Source organism: Phascolarctos cinereus, unplaced genomic scaffold (genome assembly GCF_003287225.1).
Source record: "Phascolarctos cinereus isolate Bilbo 61053 unplaced genomic scaffold, phaCin_HiC Scaffold_9;HRSCAF=440, whole genome shotgun sequence".
In the NCBI taxonomy this organism is placed as follows: domain Eukaryota; kingdom Metazoa; phylum Chordata; class Mammalia; order Diprotodontia; family Phascolarctidae; genus Phascolarctos; species Phascolarctos cinereus.
In genome coordinates this window covers 203,035,123-203,057,259 of record NW_027556402.1, presented here as the reverse complement: position 1 = coordinate 203,057,259, position 22,137 = coordinate 203,035,123, and the positions used below count along the sequence as shown (strand labels likewise).

The following is a 22,137-nucleotide window of genomic DNA, read 5'->3' as shown; positions in this document are numbered from 1 at the left end:
GCCTAGGGATGGCAGCCAGGGACACAACGTTCTTTCCTGCTTGCTTCTCCTCTCAGTTGGTCTGAGGTGGTACAGAAGAAATGCAGTGGTTAAGGATTTTTCTACTATGCCTCTGTCTACATACGCTTTCTCTTAGACTGTTGCCAATCCCTGTCCCTCAGTCTAACAGCAACCCAGTTCTTTCTTCCTGTCTTGCTTTGGTTTCTATTCTATTGTTGGTTCATCCTGCCCTAGACTGGAGCTTTGCTAAAGGTTCAGCTCCCTAGCAGACAGAGCCCCCCTGACGGTAAGAACAGCTCCCTCGTCAAACTGGGGGCTCTCTGTGGCTTGGGTTCTCTTTTCCCTCAGAATAAGGGCTCCCTATGGCCTCTCTTCAGCCAAGGGCTATGCAATAGTGTGAGACCAGCACATTGACTAATTTAGATGTTTATAGAAGATGTGTGTGCAGCCTGCAGCTCTGCTCTTCCTCATCTCTTTGGATTGTTGACACCTATTTCTGGAGTAATGCTTGCCAGCAAGACTGGGAGATTTGGGGTGACCTTGGTATAGGAGTGAGGGATCACCTCTCATTCCCTCCAGTGGAGATCATGGTGGATTCTCATTTGCAACAGAGCTTCCCCAACTCTTTTAGGAAATGCCGTTCACTACCAATCTGCCAGTCACTCCATCTGCTAGTCACTGGCCCACTATGGTTATTTGTGACACATTTACTTCACTAGAGAGGTACCACTGATATGAAGCTCCTTAGCCTAAGCCAGGAGTCTTCCCCACGGAGAGAAAAAAAAATCCCTCCACCCGGGGCTCATCTTTTGGGGCATGGTTTCCCTGGGGCTTTTATTACCAGTTATTGCCACATAGTCACATTAAACACAAATAAGACACTGAATACAAATAGGACACCAAAAGAAACAAAGTCGCAACTTCCTCAGCAGTGTGAGGGCTGACTTTGGCTCAAAAGAGTTGGGACTCAGGGGAGTCAGGTCTCTGGTGCGATCCCCTGTGGAGAAGTCTCCGTCCCCTCTCCCTTGGCCCCTTTGAAAATTCTGCCTGAGCATTCTGGGGAGGCTCCTGGCAAGAGGTTATTCTGAGGCCCAGGCTCCCTCTCCCATTTCCTTTGTGGTTCACAAACTGCTATGATTAAAATCAAGGTAAATTGAGTCACAAAGTCCCAAGAATGATCAATTTATTGACAAAGCAAGAATTTTCCAATAAACAGGGTCTCAGCCTCCTCAGCTAGCTAAGACCCTGGATGAAGGGGACAGCCTTTACAGACAAAAGAAAGAGTATCTGAGAAATAGAAAGCAGCATCCTAGATGGGGAAAATGATGTGATCGACTACAGAGCCCGTAGCACCATAGGCATGAGGGACAATATTGTTGATTTGAATATGGGCTAGCAACAACCCCTCCTTCCACTTTGATTGATGAAGTAGTCTACCTGCATTCTGTAAGAATAACTCATGGTATATAGGTAACAGAGCAGCTATCAAAGAAGGGCAACATCCTGCAACTGCAGCTGGTGGAACAAAGATAATAGACTTCTTTTAAGTAAGGTGATTTACAGGAAAGCTGAACTTTTAAACTCGTTCAGAGGGGAAGATTCAATTTCTGAACTTACATACTTATGAAATTAGCTTAAAGACAAAGAAAATGAAGTGTAGCACTGCCTATTACAGAATAAAATCAATCAATTACAGGATAAAATCAATTTGGTTTTCTCACTAAACAAATTGTAGTATATGAATTGATGGAATATTGTGCCATAAGAAAAGATGAAATGGACAATTTCAGCAGAAACTGGAAAGACCTTTTTGAACTGATGCAGGATAAAGTCAGCAGAACCAGGAGAACAATGCATATACCACAATCACATTATACAGAAAAACAACTTTGAGAGTCTTCTGATCAGTTTAGTGATAAGCCACAAATTGAATCAAGTCACTGCAGTGAGAGTGGGAATAACAGGAGGGAGGGCTCACTGGACTTTGCCAAGTCATTCCCTCTTGGTTATTTTCTCTAGGTTGGTCAGTCTGGCTGAGGCATTCCAGAGGCTGTGGGCCACTTTAAGGTCCCGGGCAAGCTCAGAAGGCAAGGTCAGGTTACATTTGGAGTTAAAATATTTTCCTGAAATGCCATCCAGTTCTTCTGCTAAGCTCAGGTACAGGACGGGAACGGCACCCTGTGCAGGAGTCTTGAGTGACAGCAAAGGGAGGAGGGTCAGATATGAGAGTCACACCCAGCTCAAGGGATCCAGGGACACATCAGGGTGGGGGAGTATGGGGTGGGAGAGAAAATAATTCCTTCTAATCCATAGTAGAAAGATTACACTTGTCTTGGAGTAGGGAATCCTGAGTATTAGTCTCAGCTCTCACACTATGTTACCCCTTCTCTCAATCTTAGTTTTCCCGCCTATAAAATAAACAGGGATAATAACACACTTATCATGAAATGTTGTTGTGAGACAGATGCTTACATGTTATAAAAGAGGAAATTATTATCTAAATATGAGTTATGATTCTTCAGAGGCTATATACCTTGCTCTGGGATCTAAGGGAGAGGGGCAATGCTAGGGGATATACAGAGACTGCCACCTCCTAAACCCCTGACGAGGACATGGGGGACACCGAACAGAATGCACCTTCCAGCATCTCCTCACCTTTAAGAAGACACTCAAGAGCCAGAAGATACTGCGATATAACCAGGTATGATTCTTCATAATTTCCGTCTTTACAATCCCTGGATCCACTGAATTCACTGTCACACCTGAAGTACAGGGGGTGAAATGTGGGTCTCCAGGTGACAGGGGATGGATGTAAGAAAGTGTTACAATATGGAGGTTGGGAGCTCCCTATCAAAGAAAGCCCCACTTCTTTCCCTTGTGCTCAGAACTTTCTACAATTCAGTTCAAACCTACTTTTCAAGTCTTATCTCATTTTCCTTCCAGCCCAAACTGACTCTAGTCAAAATAGATCCCTCACGTGTCCTAACTGCCCTGCCTTTTCTCATGCTGTTCCCTGTACCTGGAATTCCCTCTCCCCTCATCTCCACCTTTGGGCAGTTTAACAACCATCCTCCAGAGTGACAAACCCCCTGGGAAGTTTTCCTTAATCTTTTCCAGCTGAAAGGAACCTTTCTTTAACCTGAACTCATAGCACTCTGGCCTCCTCTTACATACACACTTTGGACTTTCTGGGGACTTTTCTGTGTCTGTGCTTTCCCAGAATCAGAGAATTTCAGGGGAAAAGGGAAAGATTTACCCACTCCTCTCCCCCATCCATTTGATGTAGTCACAGGTCTCAGGTTTTAATGTGTCAGTAAGACATTAACAGCCTTTTAACCTGTTACCCGTTAAGAAGCATGACAGTCTCTCTGAGTTGGAAAGGAGCAATCCCATTGGACAAGGAGGAAAACAGTTCATGCCCTTGTTGGCCTTAGTTCTGGAGACAGCAGAAGTAAGCCAGCCACTCAAGGAGGAAGCTAGCTCTTCACCTTTTGGGGGAGGGATATAAGGAAGTGATTTTTCTCCCTTTCCCCTTCCCTCACCCCATTGATCTTGGGGTCTAGCAGCAGAGCGCCTCCCCCAGGAGGAAACATCCTATCCAGCACCTAGAGAGGCAGATCCAGAGCATTAGAGGCACAATGGAGGTGACAGAATCCTAACAAAGCTGCCCCCAGACTCAGTACAGTCATTGCCCCTAGCTAGCCACTGCCCCTAGACCCAATTCTCATATTTGAACAGGTGTGTCCTCATACTCAACTACAAGCACAGCATCCGTTTAGCCCAGGACAGGACCACAATACCTAACTATCCATCATCTTGACCAGGCAGGACCAGAAAATCAGAAAACAGCATGACTAGGATGTTTGACCACCAAACCATAGAAAGGACTCCTCCCCATTACCTAATTCCTTAACAAATCCCCCCTGACTTTTTAATATTCATAATTTCTGTTGTGTAATCAGCATCATTATGCCATAAATTTGCCTGCGTTGTCTTACTAAGTTACTGATTCCTCTTTGGAACCTAGCTCCCTCCTGAGGGGCATCAATCCTCAATAAATGCCTATACCTGGATTAGAAGTGGTCTGACTCTGAATTCTTTGAGATGACCCCACAACACACCATGAAACTGGAGCTCAAGGTTCATACATAAGAATCCCCACCACAATATCACCAGATGATCACCCAGTCATTGCATAAAAATCCCCATTGGGGGGGCAGCTAGGTGGTGCAGTGGATAGAGCACCAGCCCTGAAGTCAGGAGGACCTGAGTTCAAATCCAGCCTCAGACCAAACACTTGACACTTACTAGCTGTGTGACCCTGGGCAACTCACTTAACCCAAATTGCCTAAAAATAGAAAAAGAAAAAAAAAAGATCCCCATTGACAGGCAGCTGACAACCTCAGAGGTAGTTCATCCCACTTTTAGACTGCTCTGATCATTAGGAAGTTTTCTTTACATTAAACCCGAATCTGCTTCCCAGAAACTTCTACCCATAGTTCCTAGTTCTGACCTCTGCACTTAAGAACAGGTTTCATCTCTCTTCCTTAAGACAATCCTTACTAGAGTGTGAGTTTCATGAGGGCAAGAGCCATGTCACATTCAGCTGAATGGAGGAATATATAAGGAGGTGTTGGAGTGTGGGAAGAATGGGCCATGGAGGTACTTTTAGAGGATGAGTGAGATGGCCCTCCCTTTATCTCTGGCCCGTCAATCACACCATTACTTATTCTTGGAATGGAGTACCTTCACAGGACCTGAGTATTAAAGGTCATGTCATAAAAAAAAGTGAGAAAACAAGATCAAACATCTTTTGTGGATATAGCTAGGGCAAGAATTTTTAACCAAACAACAGCTAAGCTCAATCACAAAAGATAAAATAGATCATTTAACATGTAAAATTGAAGTTTTTACATGAAAATTAATTTATCTAGGACAAAGAAGGGGAGTGGTTGATAGGAGAAAAAAATCTTCATGCCAGATATCTCTGATAAGATTCTGACATCTAAGATATACAGGTAACTAACATGAATATGGCAGCTAGGTGGCACAGTGGATAAGGTGCCAGGCCTAGAGTTGATATGACTCATCTTCCTGGGTTCAAATCTAGCCTCAGACATTTACTAGCTGTGTGATCCTGGGCAAGTCAGTTAATCCTGTGTGCCTTGGTTTCCTCATCTGTAAAATGAGCTGGAGAGCAAAATGGCAAACCACTGTAGTATCTTTGCCAAGAAAATCCCAAATGCGGTCATAAACAGGCAGACACAACTGGAACAACCAAACCACAACAAACATAAACATAGAGAGGAGGATAGTGGTTGTTTTTGTGATTTCATTAGTAAAGGGGATCTGGGGCTGAGGAACCTCCCATTACTAATAGTTGTTGTTGTTACTGTGATAAGTAACTGTGTCAGTGTTTATTTCTGTTTCCCCATGTTCAGTACAATGCCCTTCCACGTGGGTCAAATGAGGTATTGTGTGAAGCACTGTGCAAATCTTACATTTTTATTGCTATTATTGTTGAAAACTTGATAAGTATTTCTAGAAATATTTGTTAAATTAATGAAGTAAAAATAACTACACCTGTAACTAGGGCAGGGCTACTTGGGCTTTGCACTGAGGTACTGAAATTTAAAGAGCACAAAATTTTGAGGAATGGATGCCTTCGACAGCTTAAAAGCCACTGTAGTAATGAATTCTTCCTCTCAAGCAAGTAAATTTGTCTCAATTACTTGTATTATTTTTACACTGTAAATTGCAAAGTCGATTTGAGGGTATATTTTGGCCTACTTGCCCCAGACCCATTTCAGGCTAGTCCACTCTAGTTTACTTGCCCCAGACTCATTTTAGGCTTTCTCAGGTACCATACAATGGTTCTGGACCTGACAATAGGTATTCTGTGATGTGAAATTATTACCCTCTTGGAGCTCACTTTTTATCCCTGTAATACATTTAGTATGTATTGTTGTATACTGTTGCTATTGCGTTTGTGTCTCTTCCTTCCGCCAGACTATTAACTCCATGAGGACAGGCACAGTGACTTATCTCAGCTTTGTATTTCTCAACTCCTGGCACAGAGGTCCGTACATACTAGTAACTGAAATATTTGCTGAGTTGAATTATATTGAATAGAATAGCTTTGGCGGGGGTGGTGCTGGAGTTTGGGAAATGTAGAAAATAGTACCAGTGGTTTTCTTTCTTCCAGTTTTCCCTTACTACACACTATACATATGTATGATGTGGGTACATTCTGGAGAACAGAGCTAGGGGACATGTTGATGACATAGTAACATAGGCAGATGTGGAAGCCTGTGGTAGGAGAGGAGAATATTGGAAATGGAGGGAATTGTGGGTTAGTACAGGAGTGCAGCAAAGAAAGATGGTAGAAGATAAGATTGAGGAGGTATCAAAAGACCATTTAGAAGTGAAGTGGACAGGACTGTAGGGGTAATGTAAGAGGGAGAAGCCAGGAGAGATGTTGGGACTATAGTTGAGGAGGTATAGAGGGGCTGTGGGATGAAGGGGTGGATGGTAGACAAAACTCTAGAGGTGGTATAAGGGTAAAGGCATGGTTACCTGTCCCTTGAAGTCTCTGGGCAAGCTCCTTAGTGAAAAGGATCAATAGCAGCTTGGAACAGTCATAATTCTGGTGTTCGGGAAGGGGGTCCCCAGCCCCTACCAGGTGCTGTTCATTCACAAATCCATACTTGTGTCGAAAAGAGCTCACATTCACCACTCGGGCTGAGCCTGCCCCGAGTAGGCCCTCTGAAATAAAAGAAGAACTCTCCTTACCCCAACACTCCAGAGATGGAAAGTGACTTGCTCAGGGTTCTACAGTCAGTAAGTTAATCAGTGTAAGAGCTGAGACTTGAACCCAGATTTCCTGATTCAAAATTCAGTTCTCTTCCCACCTTTTAACACTGCCTCTTCACTCAGATATTCTCATCCAAGAAACCCTTAATGCCTCCCACCATCTACCATCCGCCCTAGGAGTAACAACAGCAGCTTCTTGAATGGAGGTCATGTCTCCTTCAGACTGGAGAACCATCTCTAGAAAGAGCACAGAACTTAGACTTAGAGGATCTGAGTTTAAAGGCCAACCCTGATGTTTACCACTATAAGGACAGAGAGAGGGCAAATAGTGGTGAGCCCCACATGTGCAGGGAGGCTTTACCTGCTGGGAAAGATATTGCCCTTGTGTGTGGCTTGAAGGGAGGCAGAAGAGACATCTCTAGCCTTTCCCCCCCCTTCCCCATTCCTGCCAGGAAGGGAAGCAGGAGGTTGGGGCCAGAGGCCACTCTACTATCATCACAGAGAGAATGGGTACTGGGCTAGAATGATATCTATCTGCTCCCTTAAATATTGTTTGTTTGGGGCATATGATTGGGTTCTATCTAACCTGTGATTGCTTTATTATTTGGAGGGGGAAGGGGATCCCGAGCTCTATATCCAAGGCTTGACCTATCTCCCAGCTAATACCAGCTTCATGAGGAAAATGGGGCAAATGGCAAAGAAACTCATTTATCCAAATCAATGGCAAAACAGACATTAGAGAAGGTATACATAGAAAGCTATATACCAGACAATACAGAGTAAAGGAGCTCTCCCATTGGGAGTGAGATAACTCAGCTCAACCAGGAGAAAGGGTCTTGGATCTCACCCAAGGGGAAACTCCCCCAAATCTCTAGAGTAGCAAGCTGGATACAGGGACATGATGAGACTGCCCACTCCTCTCATCTTCCCAGAGTTGTTTCCCCAGCAACCTGAAATGGGATTGCCATCTTCCATCTTCTCTCTTGACGCTGGAACCAGGAGCACTAGAAGTGACTTAATGCTTGAAGAACAAGGCTCAAAGCCTGATGAGTCCCCAAAGGGGACTGTCACTTGACTCAAAGGGGATTGCAGCTTTTAACTTTTGAGCAGGGTAGAGCCTTCAGCTTTGTCAATGAAGAGAGAATCCCACACCAGTGGGTTTTGGGACAGGTGGTTACCCCATCTTTAAATGAAGTTGTTGGAACTTCAAGACATAGCTCCTGGTTTATACAAGTGGCATGCAATCTTTTCACTAAATATCTCTCTTTGGGGCTTATTTTGCCCCGGCTTGAGATCTGCTCTGAGAACATGAGCATTTGGCTTACTTCTCGGCCTCATAGAAAAAGACCTTCAACTTGCATACAAGCATTCAGGTTACTTCAGAGCCCTAACTGGGGGTGGGAAATTTAGCGTCTACTCCAGAGCACTAACATGGGTGGGGAGAGTGGGGTGTCTGACATCATTTACACAGCTTTTGCAGAGACAAATGAATTTAGCACATAGTTAGCAAGAATAGTTAAGCCAGGAAGCTACTGGATACCCCTCTTTTTCCCCTCCAACCCCCTAGAACTCACACCCTAAGTGAGCTTTTCCCTATCTTGCCCTGTCCTGCTCCATCCCCACTCCCACCAACCTGGCAGTCTCCCCAACAGTTGTCTCCAGGTATCTTCAGGCTTCTGCTCATGGGGACTACGTCCCATAATCTTTTTTATCCCCTAACTACAATGTCTTAAAAAGATGATTTGAGGATATGCTTTATGCTGCTTGCCCCACGGTGCATTTTGTGTAGCTTGCTCCATAAACGAAAATGACTGAATGTGAAATTTAGCTAACACAATGTCAAATATAGGACAGGTTTTATATAATCTGACAAACACATTCAGTAGCTTGTGCCTAAAACAATGAAAATTTAAGGCAATATTTGTCCCCCAGAGGTCCCACCTTGATCAGGGGCTTTTGGACCACCATGCTCACAATAAAGGCTTCACTTATGTAGGCTTTGGGTCCCCATATTCTGGTAAGTTGTGTTCATGTACAAGCTCTTCTCCAGGGAATCTAGTCTGTCCTGTCTGGGTGTCTCCCTCCAGTTGGTTGCTCTGTTCTCTGTGCTATCCTCTGGCTCTCTGAACTATTTGTGGTTTCCCATTTGTTTTTTCAGTCAACAAAAGGGTCCAGAAACTAGAAACCAAAGCCAGAAGCCCAATGGTAATTGGCCCTATTCCTAGGGATCATGAGTGTGACCACATTTTATGCATGATGACAAAAAGGAGGGCAGATATACTCAATATTTCTTTAACTGCAGTTTTTGCTACCTAAATGAATGATGGCTTTCTCTACCTAGATGAATGATTGATACAGACAGTGTAGTATCATGAAAGGCCACTGGATTTGGAAGACTTAGAAATTCTTGGTAAATTCAAAACACATCAGGTCTTAATGAATTATAACTGAGAACACAGAAAAAATTGATGAATGCAGTTGGTGAGCTGTTGTTAGAGATCTCTGAAAAAAAGCCAAACAAACAAAACTGAAAAATAAGACAAGAAAGCAAGTCTCAATTTTCAAGAACAGGAAGAGAAAAGATTCTTCGAAGTATACGTTGATAAGTTTGACTTTGATTCCTGACAGAATTTCAGAATATATCATTAGATGGACAGTTTGTGAGCATGTTGAAGGGGAAAATCATTGATCACTAAGAGGTGATATGACTTAACTAGGCTGTGCTCAATTAACCTCAGTCCCTTCTTCTGATACAGTTAGTAGACTGGTAGATCAACTGTTAGATCAAAGATCATAGGAGCCTAAGTTGGAGCTGGAAGGGACATTCTGGGCCATGGAGTCCAACCCTTTCATTTTACAGATAGGACCCAGAGCTAGGATTCCAATCTTGGTCCTTTAACTTCAAATCCACTATCCCTTCCATTGGATATCTCTGCCTCCAAAAGCCATACTGTACAGGCATTGGAAAAATTTATTCATGATATACTTGAGGAGAAGGTAGAGAATAACAGGCCAGATGATATTATAATTAAATGGATTAAGAATTGATTGAAAATGGCCAAAGGATATGAATAGGCAGTTTTCAGAAGAAGAAATCAAAGCTATCTATGTCATATAAAATGCTCTCATTACTATGAATTAGAGAAATGAACATTAAAACAACTCTGATGTACCATTTCACACCAAACAGATTGGATAACAAGACAGAAAAGGAAAATGACAAATGTTGGAGGGGATGTGGGAAAATTGCACCATGGGTGGAGTTGTAAACTGATCCAACCACTTTAGAGAGCAATTTGGAATTATGTCCAAAGGGTTATAAAACCATGTATACATACCTTTTTACCCAGCAATACCACTACCAGGTCTGTGTCCCAGAGAGATAAAAAAGCAGGGAGAGGAAGGGACCTATTTGTACAAAAATATTTATAGCAGTTCTTTTTGTGCTGGCAAAGAATTGGAAATTGAGGGGATGAATAATGGCTGAACAAGCTGTGGTATATTAATGTGATGGAATACTATTGTGCTATAAGAAATAACAAGCAGGATGATTTCAGAAAAACCTGGAAAGACATATATGAACTAATGCAAAGTGAAGTGAGCAGAACCAGGAGAACTTTGTACACAGTAATAGCAATATTGTATGATAATAACATATGAATAACTTAGCTGTTCTCAGCATTACAATGATCCAAGATAATTTCAAAGGACTCACGGTGAAAAATGCTATCCACATCCATAGAAGAAATTTGAATGCAGATCAAAACATACTTTTTTCATATTACTTTTTTCACTTTTGTTTGATCTGTGTTTTCTTTTACAACATGACTAATATGGAAATGTTTTGCATGATTGTACATGTATAACCTATATCAAACTGCTTACCAGTATCAAAAATGAAAAGAGTGAATTCACCACCAATGAAGAGGAAATTAAAGCAGTAACTAGAAGCTATTTTGCCCAACTGTATGCCAATAAATCTGACAATCTAAGTGAAATGGATGAATATTTATAAAAATATAAATTACCCAGATTAACAGAAGAAACAATAAAATATTTAAATAACCCCATTTTAGAAAAAGAAATTGAACAAACCATCATGAACTCCCTAAGAAAAAAATCTCTAGGGCCAGATGAGTTTACAAGTGAATTCTACCAAACACTTATAGAATTGTAGGGTATAAAATAAACCCACATAAATCATTAGCATTTCTATATATTAACCAACATAGTTTAGGAAGAAGAGGTAGAAAGAGAAATTCTATTTAAAATAACTGTAGACAATATAAAATGTTTGGGAGTCTACTTGCCAAGAGAAATCCACAAACTATATGAACACAATTACAAAACACTTTTCACACAAATAAAGTCATATCTATACAACTGGAAAAATATCAATTTCTCATGAGTAGGCTGAGCTAATATAATAAAAATAACAATTTTATCTAAATTAATTTACTTATTCAGTGCCATACCAGTCAAACTACCAAAAAATTTTTATAGAACTAGAAAAAAATAACAAAATTAATTTGGAAGAACAAAGGGTCAAGCATATCAAGGGAACTGATGAAAAAAAAATGCAAAGGAAGATGGACCAGCTGTACCAAAACTATATTGTAAAGCAATAATCATCAAAACTATTTGGTCCTGGCTAAAAAATAGAGTGGTGGATCAATGGAATAGATTAGGTACACAAGACACAGTAGTAAATGATTAAAGTAATCTACTGATTGATAAACCCAAAGATTCCAGCTTCTGGGATAAGAACTCACTGTTTGACAAAATCTGCTGGGAAAACTGGAAAAGAGTATGGCAGAAACTAGGCACAGATCAACTTCTCACACCCTATACCAAGATAAGGTCGAAATGGATACGTGATTTAGACATGAAGGCTGATACCATAAGCAAACTAGGAGGGCAAGGAATAGTTTACTTCTCAGATTTATGGAGAAGGGAAGAATTTATGACCAAACACGAGATAGAGAACATTATGAAATGCAAAATGGATAATTTTGATTACATTAAATGAAAAAGTTTTTGCACAAACAAAACGAGCAAAACCAAGATTAGGAAGAAAACAGAAATGTTGGAAATACCTTTATAGCAAGTGTTTCTGATAAAGGCCTCATTTCTCAAATATATAGAGAACTGAGTCAAATTTATAAGAAGACAAGCCATTCCACAATTGATAATAGTCAAAGGATATGAACGGGCAGTTTCAGATGAAGAAATGAAAGCTATCTCTAGTTATGTGAAAAATGCTCTAACTCACTATTGATTAGAGAAATTAAATTTAATTAATTAATTAATCAAAATAAAACAACTCTGGGGCAGCTAGGTGGCGCAGTGGATAGAGCACCAGCCCTGAAGTCAGGAGGACCTGAGTTCAAATTTCAAATCTGGCCTCAGACCAAACACTTGACACTTACTAGCTATGTGACCCTGGGCAAGTCACTTAACTCTAATTGCCTAAAAACAAAAAACAAAAACAAACAAACAAAACAAAACAAAACAAAAACAAAAAACCAAATTAAAACAACTCTGAGGTACCACTTCACACCTATCAGACTGGCTAATATGGCAGAAAAGGAAAATGATAATTGTTGGAGATGTGGGAAAATTGGGACACTAATGCATTGTGAACTGACCCAACCATTGGAACTATGCCCAAAGGGCGATCAAACTGTGTATACCCTTTGATCCAGCAGTACCACTACTAGGTCTATATCACAAAGAGATCATTAAAAAGGGAAAAGGATGTACACGTACAAAAATATTTTTAGCAGATCTTTTTGTGGTGGCAAAGAATTGGAAACTGAGGGAACGCCCATCAGTGGAGGAATGGCAGAACACGTTGTGGTATATGAATGTAATGGAATGCTGTTGTTCTATAAGAAATTATGAGCAGGCAGATTTCAGAAAAGACTTACATCATCCGGTGCTGAGTTCAGTGAGCAGAACCAGGAGAACATTGTATACAGTAATAACAACACTGTGCAATGATCAACTATGATTGACTTAGCTCTTCTCAGCAATATAATAATCCCAGACAATTCCAAAAGGTTCATGATGGAAAATGCTATCCACATCCAGAGAAAGAACTATGGAGTCTGAATACACATTGAAGCATACTATTTTCACTTTTCTTTTTTGTGGCTTTCCCTTTTGTTCTGTCACCCCTCCCCTCTCTTCCCCTTACCTGAGGGTGTTCTGTGCAAAGGAAGGTAAATTTTGATGGCTGAAACCTACCTAGTTAACTTGGGGTCTACTGGCTAAATTTCTTTCTTAAACACCATGCCTTAAACCCAACTCACTTTGGATCTCATGGATTGGACAACAGCAGGTCTCTGCCCATCCACCACTTAATGGTTTTTTTTGGGGGGGGAGGGTGACCCTCCTGGCTTAGGGTGAACGTGAATAGTAATTGTTTTTCTTTTGGTCAGCAACCTTGAGAGTCTTTCCCTCCCTGTTGAATTTTTTTTTTTTTGAGTAAAGGGGCCATCCCTTGACTCACTTCTTAAAGAAGCCTATTCACTGAATGGGTATTGCCCCATTTAAAGTGAGAACTCGAAAAGACATTAGCTTAAAATGGCCAAAGTCTCCCACTGCATCCCGGGCCACCTCCAGTCATTTTGATCTATATCTATCTGGCCACTAGACCCAGATGATTCTGGAGGAGAAAGTGAGGCTGATGATTTTGCACAGCTCTCCCTCACTTAAATCCAATTCACTTGGGAGTCAGGTCATCATCTCCCTGATGTCACTGTCTTCTCCAAGAATGAAGGATAAACCACAACCACAATGGGGAAATACGTTTACATGACTGCACATGTATAACCTATATAAAATTGTTTGCTACTTTGGGAGGGGGGAAGGGAGGTAGAGAGGGAGAAAAAATTTGAAACTCAAAATCTTATAAAAAATAAATGTTGAATGACCAATGTGAAAATATGTTTAACAGAAATGTACACGTAGAGACTATATCAGATTACATGCCATCTTAGGGAGGGAGGCAGGGAGGGAGGGGGAGAAAAATTTAAAACTCAAAAGTATATGGAAGTGAGTGTTGAAAACTAAAAATAAATTAATAAAAAATGAATGTTGAAAACTATCTTTACGTGTAATTGGAAAAAATAAAATACTATTTACCCAAAAGAAAACTGTTTACCAGCTCAGTGAGGGAACAGGGGAGGAAGGGAGGGAGAGAATTTGGAACTCAAAATTTTAAAAAATGAATATGGAAAATTATTTTTACATAAAATTGGGAAAATAAACAAAATATTATTTTAAAAAAAAGAACTGATGTAACAGCTAAGATGGCAGAGCGATCAGGAGCAAAACAATCTAGCACTCCCAATTCTAGCAAGGGTGAAATAAGAGCACAAGACCAAGTAATAATCAAGAAACCTAAGACGCAATTCTACCAAGTATATCTCTTCCTTCCCAGGTCCACACAAAGAGTCAGCCAGAAGGCACTAGGAAAAGAATCTAGCCACAGCATTCTACTATGTGGAAAAGGGGCAAGTCATGGAAACCTGGAACACGCATTTGTATCCCTGTGAACCTGGACTGACATCAGGATCCTGCAAAGCTCAGCCCAGTAGGGTAGTGTTCAGATGCCACCTCGGGTCAGATCACTGTCCTCTTGCCCTAGGGCACTGAAGTTTGCAGCTTGTTTGCCAAAGACCTCCCTCCTAAGGTGCTTGAAGAACAGAAAGTTCAGTAACTACAGATAACTGGCAAGACCCCAGATAATACCCGTCAGGACCAAACAAGACCCCACCATTCTTTTCAGAAGTGTGAAAAGCCTAGCCCTGACGCAAAAGCCAAATTAAGGAAGTAAAGCTGGAAAAATGAGTAAACAAAAGAATATACAAATCATAAAGAAATACAAATCCATAAAAAAAACAGACCAAGAAAATAATTCCACAACAGGTACAAGTGACAGTTTCCCTGTAAGATCTATTAGAATTCCTGGAAGGAATGAAGAAAGAATTCAAAATGACATTATAGATGAAGTGAGAGCCTTAGAGGAAACAATCACAGAAGCCATGTATTAAGAAGGGGATGGACAAGATGGAAAGTATACAGGTGACAAATGGAATGGTAAGGAAGCTGGAGAATAGGCCATATTGAAGACTGCTCGAAAGAACAGAGGAACTTAGTTCAGAACTTAGTCTAGAGAAGAGAAAACATAACAGGGTATGATCACACTCTTTAAGTATCTGAAAACTTGCCACAAGGATGAAGGATTAGGTTTGTTCTGGTTGGACCCAGAGAATAGCACTAAGAACAGGAGGAGAACATAACAGGGAGGCACATTTCCTTTTTTTTTTTTAAGGCAATTGGGATTAAGTGACTTGCCCAGGGTCACACAGCTAGTAAGTGCTATGTGTCTGAGGCTGAATTTGAACTCAGGTCTTCCTGACTTCAAGGCCGGTGCTCTATCCACTGCGCCACCTAGCTGCCCCCAGCACATTTTCTTTCAATACCTTTCTAATAATCAGAGCTGTCCAAGTGGAATGGGCTTCTTGGTGGTAGTGAGTCTCCTAGTACCGGAGCTCAAGGACAGATTAGATAGGCATTATGTAAGAGAGATTCCTATTTAGGTAACGGTTTACTAAATTAGTAAGTTAGGGTTAGTTAAACCTTACCCCTTCAATGCTTCTTAAACTGGGTCATGACTCCATATGGGGTTTAAGAAGCGCTGACTCTGGGGCAGCTGGGTGGTGCAGTGGATAGAACTCTGGCCTCAGAGTCAAAAGGATCTGAGTTCAAATCCAGTCTCAGACGCATGACACTTACTAGCTATGTGACCCTAGGCAAGTCACTTAACCCTGACTGCCTCACCAAAAACCAAAACAATAAATTTAAAAAAAAAAAGAAGTGCTGGCTCTGAGGTCCCTTCCAACACTGAGATTCTATGGGTTTCTGAGGCCTGGCTTTGTTCAGAGAATAAAGGTCTGGGAGGAGAGAAGAGAACGGGGGAAGGGTGCACTTTTTCCTTACTCAGTAACAGGTTTGTGAGCAGAAAGTGCCCAAGGTAGTTGGTCATGAAAGTCAATTCCAGGCCGTCTGAGGTAAGAGTCTTGTAGGGCAGCCCTGGAAGAAAACAAAAATACAAAGACCCTAGAGGCATCACAGAACCTCCAAGCTGAATAATATGGGAGAAGGTGAAAAGGATGTGTGTTGGGGAACTTGGATGGAGCCTATGAGTACCAGACCAGACCAGGGCGTCAGATGCAACAGCAATTTTGAAGTATGGCTACTTAGGAGGGGAAAGGGTTAGGGTGGGTAGTTGCCTTAGGGTTTGGAAAAATTTCTACTGTGGGCAATCTCTAGACCCGGAATGTGGGGGAATATACCGGAGACCCCAGCATTGTTGACCAGCAGGTGGATGTGGGGTTCCTCTTGAAGAAGCTTCTGGGAAAAGCTCTGGATGGAGGCCATAGAGCTGAGGTCCAGCTCCTGAAGCAATAACTCTCTGCTCCCAGTGGCTTTCTGGATGTCTGCAAGTGCTCTTTGTCCCTCAGGCAGCCTCCGGCAGGCAAGGACCACACGAGCCCCACGTCGGGCCAGCTCACAGGACACAGCCTTCCCTATACCTGGGCCACAGGAGACACACTGGGATTAGAAGTTGGAGGGGAACAAGGATGGTGAGGGGAAGAAGCTAGAACTGACTTTGTGGTTTCTCCCTTACCTCAAATTTAACAATACAACGAACATTAATTGGGCACCTATAGTATGCAGAGCCCTATGCTGAGCACTGGAAGAGGGATAAAATTTAGGTCAGAGCTAGTTGCTGCTCCTGTGCAGTTTACAATCTAATGGTGAAGGTTGAGATAGTGACAGGAAGGGGCAGCTTGTGGCACAGTGGGTAGAGCACCGGCCCTGAAGTCAGGAGGACCTGAGTTCAAATTCGGCCTCAGACCAAACACTTGACACTTATTAGCTGTGTGACCCTGGGCAAGTCACTTAACCCAATTGCCTTAAAAAAAAATACTAATTGGACCCAAGCCCAATAAGAATTCCTGGAAGAATTAAAGAAAGCAATAAGAGTGGTAGAGGGGGAAAAATGGGAAAAGAAATGAGAGTGATAGTGATAGGAGAGATTCTCACTGCCATCCCTACCAGTTCTTGGATTGGTGCAATAGTTTAGGGCCTCTTGCCTCTGCTGTCTCCCACCTCTGATCTATTCTTCAAAAGCAGCCTTAACAATCTTTCTTATCACGTTCCTCACTGCCAAAAATTTTCAGTGTCCCTCCTGAGTAGAATTCAAATTCCTTGGCCTGGCATTCAAGGCCCTCTAAAATTTAGCCCTATTCTATTTTTCCAGTTTTATTTCATGTAGTTTCTCTTCATGTACTCAATGCTCCATCAAAACTGGGTGCCTCTTGGGGCAGCTAGGTGGTGCAGTTGACAGAGCACTGGCCCTGAAGTCAGGAGGACCTGAGTTCAAATCCGGCCTCAGACCGAACACTTGACACTTACTAGCTGTGGGACCCTGGGCAACTCACTTAATCCTAATTGCCTAAAAAAAAAACCCCAAAACAAGAAAAAAACTGGGTACCTCTTTGCCCCTATGATAAACAATAATAGAAATAGCTACCCGTTCATTTTAAAGTTAGCAAAGCCCTTTACAAATATTATCTCATTTGATCCTCACAACAACCCTCTTCTTGAAGTTGATGAAACTAAGGCAGTTCAGGACTTCTGCTTCCAGGAGCCAAGATGGCGGAGTAAAAAGGTGGTCGCTCTCACCCTCACCTATCAACCTCTGAAAACCTGGAAAATATCACCCCAGGAAAAACCCTGGAACAGCTGAACCAGAAGAAAGATGGGGAGCAGCAGTGCAGTAGCCCAGGTAGCTTGAGGGATTAAAGGGGAAAGTCCCTCTTACCCTGGTGGAAGGGGAGCAGTATGGAATGGGAGGTGCCCCAGCCAGCTAGCAGAAAGCCGCACTTTAGCACACCAGGAGGACATCCTGGTGCCCTGGCATTCTACAGCAAACAGGTCTCCCAGTGCCTCAGCAAAAATAAGGGAAGCAGCACTACAAAGGGCCCCAGGCGGATAAACATCCTGAAGCATTCATCTGAAAGAAGCTGAAGAAAGCAACCTAGAGTCACCCTAAAGTTCCAGTCTTGTTGATTCTAGCCCAATACCAGGTAAGCTGTTAGAATCCTGAAGCCTCCAACTGCCAACCAGGAGGAGATTCTGAACCCCAGGTGGTAGAGCAGGCAAACATCAACACCTGGACCTCTGAGTGCCTCAGTGAGGGTGGGGGAACCGGTGGAAACCAGCTCAGAAAACCACCAGGTGCCTCAGCATTCTACAGCAAAGGAGCCTCCCAGTGCCTCAGCAGATCTAAGGGAGGCAGCACTTCAAGGGGCCCCAGGCAGATAAACACCCTGCAGCACCCATCTAAAAGGAGCTAAAGAAAGCTAAAGGAAAGGAAAAGCAGGGAACCTGGAATTGCCTGAAAGTTCCAGCCTTGCTGATTCCAGGCCAACACCAGGTAAGCTGCCAGAACCCTACAGCCTACAATTGTCAGCATAAGAGGCCCCAGCACACAAAGCCAGTGACCAAGACCTAGGCTCCCAATACAAGAAACTTGGGTCAGTGCCCTCTGTATTGTTGGTGGAGCTGTGAAATGACCCAACCATTTTGGAGAACAGTTTGGAACTATGCCCAAAGGGCTATAAAAATGTGCATACCCTTTGACCCAGCAATAGCACTTCTAGGGCTATATCCCAAAGAGATCATACAAACAGGAAAAGGATCCACATGTACAAAAATATTCATAGCAGCTCTTTTTGTGGTGGCAAAGAATTGGAAATTGAGAGGACGCCCATCAATTGGGGAATGGCTGAGCAAGTTGTGGTATATGAATGTAATGGAATACTATTGTGCTATAAGGAATGATGAACAGGCTGACCTCAGAAAAAACTGGAAAGACTTCTATGGTCTGATGCTGAGTGAGGTGAGCAGAACCAGGAGAACATTGTACAAAATAGCAGCCACGTTGTGAGATGACTAATATGGATAAACTTAACCCTTCCCAGCAATAGAAGGATCTAAGACATCTCCAGAGACCTTGTGATGGAAAATGCTATTCCCATCCAAAGAAAGAGCTATGGAAGTTGAATTGCTATTTTTTTCCCTCTTCTGTTGAGTTTTGTTTCCTCCTTCTGATGGTTCCTCCTATTGGTTTTAATTTTTACTTACAACATCACTAATGTGAAAATATGTTTAATAGAAATGTAAATGTACAGCCTGTACCCGATTATGTGCCTTTGGGGGAGGGTGGTGGGGAGGAAGGGGGAGAAAAATTTTAAACTCAAAAGCATATGGAAGTGATTACTGATAAATCAAAATAAGTTAATAAAATTTAAAAAGAAAAAAAAAGAAATGCCAAAAAACCCCAAACAAACAAACAAACAAACAAACAAAAAACGGAGGCAGTTCAATGACCTCTTCAGGGTCACAGTTCTAGAAAGTTTTGAACTTTCTTTGAACTCAAGTCTTCTGGACTCTAGGTCCAGTGGTCTGTGTACTATGATGCTACCTAGTTGTACTGTGTCCTGTTGTCTTCTTTGTTTTGAATCTTTGCTCACATTCTTCCTTATTTGTGGAGTAACCTGCCTCCCCTTCCCCCCTTATTGAACTCACTTCAGAAGTTCAAGTTAAATACTACTTCTTCCATGAAGTCTTCTCTGGTGTTCCCTATTTTACCTCAAATAACACTTTATTTTGTACCTGTCTAAAGAATATATGTATATGTGTGTATGTATATATATGTAAACCTATACATATATTTGTGTGTCAGCTAGGTGGCACAGTGAACAGAGCATAGGGCTGAGAGTCAGGAAGACCCATCTTCCTGAGCTCAAATCTGGCCTCAGACACTTTACTGTGTGACCCTGAGCAAGTCACTGAACCCTGTTTGTCTCACTTTCCACATCTGCCAAATGATCTGGAAAAGGACATGGCGAACCACTCCAGTATCTTTCTAAGGAGACCCCAAATGGGATTACCAAGAATTGGACATGACTGAAATGAATGAACAACAACTTCTGCATGGAGTGGAAAATTAACAAATGGTTGTTTTAATGGGTAAACCGATGAATGAGGGAAGGGAAAGATAGACACTCTAGACTGGTTTATGGGGAGTGGTGATGGTAAGGTGAAGGAAAGATGAAGCTCTTAGAGGAGGACAGTGGTGGGAAAGATAAGGACCCTGGAAAGAGGGGGAAATGGGGACTTTTACCCAGATGGAAGTATGGAAGGAATGGAAACCCTAGGACGGTGATGGGTGGTTCTGTATATATGATGGGGGACAGGGTGCAGTGGGGAGGAATGAGAACATTGTTTGGAAGAGAGATAGGGAGCCTGGAAAGGGAAGGAATGAGAGGAATGGATTCCCTAGGTGGTGAGAGGGAGTTCTCACCTGAGTTGGCTCCGGTCACTACAGCAGTCTTCCCAGTTAAGTCTACAGGGCAACCCTGGAGAGTCCAGATGTTTGACCCCTCTCCATACAGCCTCAATAGCACAACCAGGAGGAGGAAGAGGGAAGGAAGGACATAGCAAATAAAACTGCCCAGACTCCAGGCCTCCATGCCCAGCAATGCCAGCAGCCCCATGAAACTGGCTGGAGATCTAACCCTTTTAAGAGCTGAGATGAGACACCCAAGGCTACCCCAGTGTCCAGTGTCCTTCCTTCTGACTTTGAAAAGCTCATTCTTCCCTTATTTGGAGAGGGTGGAGTTTATAGTCTGGCAAAAGAAAGGAGTGCCTAGGACTTTGACCAAAGCAAAACTGAAATGAATCGGCCAAGCTCAACTGACCTGACCACAGAGAGAATGAAGGTGGATGAATTATTCCTGCCTTAGCCCTTTATCACCTCCTAGATGGCAGAAAGATTGCAAAAAGGCCGCATGGAATACAAGAATGAGCCTGGCAAGGCATTGCCTACCTCTGAGCCTCATTTTCCTGATGTGTATGAAGCAGGAAGTGTGCAGGGTGCTAGGCTAAGCCAGGAGTAATGCCACTCAGAGCCAATATCATCAACTCCCACACAATTTACAGGCTCATCTCCTTGCAACCTTGCACTGAGAAATTACTAAAATGACTTTTATTCTCGTACTCAAGTCGAGCCCAATGGGTTGGCTTTCTTTATCGTCAATCTTGAGCTCCCCAACTCAAAAGAGGAAGACAATAATCAATGCAAATGACTGTGTTTGAACAGCAGAATGAAACAGCACACAGACAGACAAACATTAAAGCAACACGCAGCCTAGGGATGGCAGCCAGGGACACAACGTTCTTTCCTGCTTGCTTCTCCTCTCAGTTGGTCTGAGGTGGTACAGAAGAAATGCAGTGGTTAAGGATTTTTCTACTATGCCTCTGTCTACATACGCTTTCTCTTAGACTGTTGCCAATCCCTGTCCCTCAGTCTAACAGCAACCCAGTTCTTTCTTCCTGTCTTGCTTTGGTTTCTATTCTATTGTTGGTTCATCCTGCCCTAGACTGGAGCTTTGCTAAAGGTTCAGCTCCCTAGCAGACAGAGCCCCCCTGACGGTAAGAACAGCTCCCTCGTCAAACTGGGGGCTCTCTGTGGCTTGGGTTCTCTTTTCCCTCAGAATAAGGGCTCCCTATGGCCTCTCTTCAGCCAAGGGCTATGCAATAGTGTGAGACCAGCACATTGACTAATTTAGATGTTTATAGAAGATGTATGTGCAGCCTGCAGCTCTGCTCTTCCTCATCTCTTTGGATTGTTGACACCTATTTCTGGAGTAATGCTTGCCAGCAAGACTGGGAGATTTGGGGTGACCTTGGTATAGGAGAGAGGGATTACATCTCATTCCCTCCAGTGGAGATCATGGTGGATTCTCATTTGCAACAGGGGCTAGCTCCCTCATGGGAAGAAGGAGGATGAAATCTGTACATTGCAGGACTAGGGGTAGGCTCCTCTTCATTCAGCTTCCCTTGGACATGGACTTTCTGCCTGCCATGAGGGCTAGGGAAGTAGTGATTGGTGACACATTGGGAAGTGTGGAGATAACCCCCACTAGCATTGTGGGAAAAGTCCTGATCCTGAGAGTGAGACTATTAGTGTCCTCAAGGAGAGAAGACCCCAAGCTGCTAAAATGGCCAACTACTGTGAATCCCATAGGGCTGGAAAGTTGAAAAGATTATTTCCCTCATCATCTCTTACCCCCTCCCTTTTTCTAGTCTGTGATCCTAAGAAAGAGTTTGAATAACTCCTCTTCCTTCCCTAACAGTCTCAGGTACGTATCCTCTCTGCTGTATCCAAAGATCTCGGCT

General features: G+C 42.7%; 1 protein-coding gene across 1 annotated transcript; it reads right to left on the bottom strand.

Annotated features, from left to right (window-relative positions):
* Positions 1–1,153: 1,153 nt before the first annotated feature.
* Positions 1,154–20,531, bottom strand: LOC110220970 (retinol dehydrogenase 12-like). Its single transcript, XM_021005285.1, has 6 exons — positions 20,261–20,531; positions 16,179–16,418; positions 15,823–15,915; positions 6,577–6,765; positions 2,656–2,762; positions 1,154–2,190 (listed from the first exon to the last, which is right to left on the bottom strand). Exons 1-6 carry the CDS (start codon positions 20,451–20,453, stop codon positions 1,993–1,995), a joined length of 1,020 nt encoding a protein of 339 aa, XP_020860944.1. The 5' UTR covers positions 20,454–20,531; the 3' UTR covers positions 1,154–1,992.
* Positions 20,532–22,137: the final 1,606 nt, after the last annotated feature.

What these genes read in the sequence shown, in the direction of transcription:
- LOC110220970 (XM_021005285.1), bottom strand. Translation starts at nt 20,453, where the DNA reads ATGGGGCTGCTGGCATTGCTGGGCATGGAGGCCTGGAGTCTGGGCAGT. An exon ending in AGTGACCGGAGCCAACTCAG is followed by an intron (nt 16,419 to 20,260) that starts GTGAGAACTCCC and finishes CCTGTGGCCCAG; the next exon opens with GTATAGGGAAGGCTGTGTCC. An exon ending in CCAGAGACTTCAAGGGACAG is followed by an intron (nt 2,763 to 6,576) that starts GTAACCATGCCT and finishes CCTGTACTTCAG; the next exon opens with GTGTGACAGTGAATTCAGTG.